Below are 2,639 nucleotides of genomic sequence, written 5' to 3'. Positions count from 1 at the left end.
TCCACATCCAACGAGATTATAATACACCACAGACGCAGCGAATCGACCAAAGAGAGTTGAACGCCATGGCGAGCGCGGCGGCGTCCAAGAAGGCGGCGAACCGACTGGTGGTGGAGGAGGCCGCCACCAACGACGACAACTCCGTGTGCACCCTCCACCCCGCCACCATGGACAAGCTCTCCATATTCAAGGGCGACATCGTGCTGCTCAAGGGCAAGCGCCGCCACAGCACGGTCTGCATGGCACTGCCTGACGACACCTGCGAGGGCCACAAGATGAGGATCAACAAGGTAGCCCGGTCCAACCTGCGCGTGCGCATCTCCGACGTCGTGTCGGTGCACCAGTGCCACGACGTCAAGTACGGCAAGCGCGTGCACATCCTCCCGTTGGACGACACCATCGAGGGCATCGGGGGGAACCTCTTCGACGCCTACCTCAAACCCTACTTCGTGGACGCCTACCGCCCGGTCCACAAGGGCGACCTCTTCCTCGTGCGTGGTGGCATGCGGAGCGTGGAGTTCAAGGTCATCGAGATGGACCCTGCGGTGGAGTACTGCATCATGGCGCCCGACACGGAGATATTCTGCGAGGGCGAGCCTGTCAAGAGGGAGGATGAGGAGAGGCTCGACGACGTCGGCTACGACGACGTGGGTGGCATGGGGAAACCGCTGACTCTCATCAGGGAGCTCGTCGAGCTGCCACTCAGGCATCCGCAGATCTTCAAGAGCATTGGCGTCAAGCCTCCCAAAGGCATCCTCCTCTACGGCCCTCCCGGGTCCGGCAAGACGTTGATCGCCCGTGCGGTGGCGAACGAGACCGGGGCCTTCTTCTTCCTTATCAACGGCCCGGAGATAATGTCCAAGATGGCTGGAGAGAGCGAGAGCAACCTGAGGAAGGCCTTCGAGGAGGCCGAGAAGAACGCGCCCTCCATCATCTTCATCGACGAGATCGACTCCATTGCCCCTAATAGGGAGAAGACTCACGGCGAGGTCGAGAGGCGCATCGTCTCCCAGCTGCTGACGCTCATGGACGGCATGAAGGCACGCGCGCACGTCATCGTCATGGGCGCCACGAACCGTCCCAACAGCATCGACCCTGCCTTGAGGCGCTTCGGGAGGTTCGATCGCGAGATCGACATCGCCGTGTCGGACGAGGTCGGCCGCCTCGAAGTGCTCCGCATCCACACCAAAAACATGAAGCTGGACAAGGACGTCAACCTTGAGGTGGTTGCCAAGGATACGCACGGCTACGTCGGCGCCGACTTGGCCGCGCTCTGCACCGAGGCGGCGTTGCAGTGCATCAGGGAGAAGATGGACGTGATCGACTTAGAGGACGACACCATTGATGCCGAGATCTTGAACTCCATGGCCGTCACCAATGACCACCTTAAGACGGCTCTCATCGGCACCAACCCGTCCGCGCTTCGTGAGACCGTCGTCGAGGTGCCTAACGTCAACTGGAACGATATCGGCGGCCTCGACGGCGTCAAGAGGGAGCTGCAAGAGACCGTACAGTACCCGGTCGAGCACCCAGAGAAATTTGAGAAGTTCGGCATGTCGCCGTCCAAGGGCGTCCTCTTCTACGGGCCACCGGGATGTGGCAAGACCTTGCTGGCGAAGGCGATCGCCAACGAGTGTCAGGCCAACTTCATCAGCATCAAGGGGCCAGAGCTGCTCACCATGTGGTTCGGTGAAAGTGAGGCCAACGTGCGTGAAATCTTTGACAAGGCGCGCCAGTCTGCGCCGTGCGTCTTGTTCTTCGACGAGCTTGACTCCATCGCAACCCAGAGGGGAGGCAGGGTGGGGGATGCCGGCGGCGCGGCGGACAGGGTCTTGAACCAGCTGCTCACCGAGATGGACGGCATGAACGCCAAGAAGACGGTCTTCATCATCGGCGCCACCAATAGACCGGACATCATTGACTCGGCGTTGCTCCGTCCCGGCCGCCTGGACCAGCTCATCTACATCCCCTTGCCGGACGAGGCCTCGCAACACCAGATCTTCAAGGCCTGCCTCAGGAAGTCTCCTGTGGCCAAGGACGCCGACCTCGGTGCGCTGGCAAGGTTCACCGCCGGCTTTAGCGGTGCCGACATCACGGAGATCTGCCAAAGGGCGTGCAAGTACGCCATCAGGGAGGACATTGAAAAGGACATAGAGAGGCAGAGGATGGAAAAAGACACCATGGAGATGGACGGCGGGCAGGAAGAGGAGGAGGTAGCAGAGATTAAGGCGGCTCACTTCGAGGAATCGATGAAGTACGCGAGGCGGAGCGTGAGCGACGCCGCCATCAGGAAGTACCAGGCATTCGCGCAGACGCTGCAGCAGTCTAGGGGGTTCGGCACCGAGTTTCGCTTCCCGGCGCAGCCACAGGCGGCGGAAGCTGCTGTCCACACCTCCACGGCAGCTGATGAGGATGAAGACGATCTGTACAAGTAATCCAATAATCATTGTTAGAACATGAATGTCACATCCCTAGTTCTGACAATGCCTAGTGCATGCATTAGAGTGTTGCACCATGTTTAAATTTTATTTAAATTTGAAATGGGGATTGTTGAAACCCTAGCACCAAATGAAATTTAACTAGGTTCAATAAAAATATTTTCAGTAACCAGAATGCCCTTTGGAAATGCTCATAATTTC

General features: G+C 58.8%; 1 protein-coding gene across 1 annotated transcript; it reads left to right on the top strand.

Annotated features, from left to right (window-relative positions):
* The first annotated feature begins 65 nt into the window (after positions 1-65).
* On the top strand, positions 66-2,435 carry LOC119305958 (cell division cycle protein 48 homolog). The gene has a single exon (XM_037582336.1). It carries the CDS (start codon positions 66-68, stop codon positions 2,433-2,435), a length of 2,370 nt encoding a protein of 789 aa, XP_037438233.1.
* The last annotated feature ends 204 nt before the right edge of the window (positions 2,436-2,639 follow it).

This window comes from Triticum dicoccoides, chromosome 5B (assembly GCF_002162155.2).
Source record: "Triticum dicoccoides isolate Atlit2015 ecotype Zavitan chromosome 5B, WEW_v2.0, whole genome shotgun sequence".
In the NCBI taxonomy this organism is placed as follows: domain Eukaryota; kingdom Viridiplantae; phylum Streptophyta; class Magnoliopsida; order Poales; family Poaceae; genus Triticum; species Triticum dicoccoides.
Note: the sequence above shows the minus strand (reverse complement) of the source record. Positions and strands in the feature narration are given on the sequence as shown.

Coding starts and splice junctions, on each gene's coding strand:
- LOC119305958 (XM_037582336.1), top strand. CDS start 66: ATGGCGAGCGCGGCGGCGTCCAAGAAGGCGGCGAACCGACTGGTGGTG.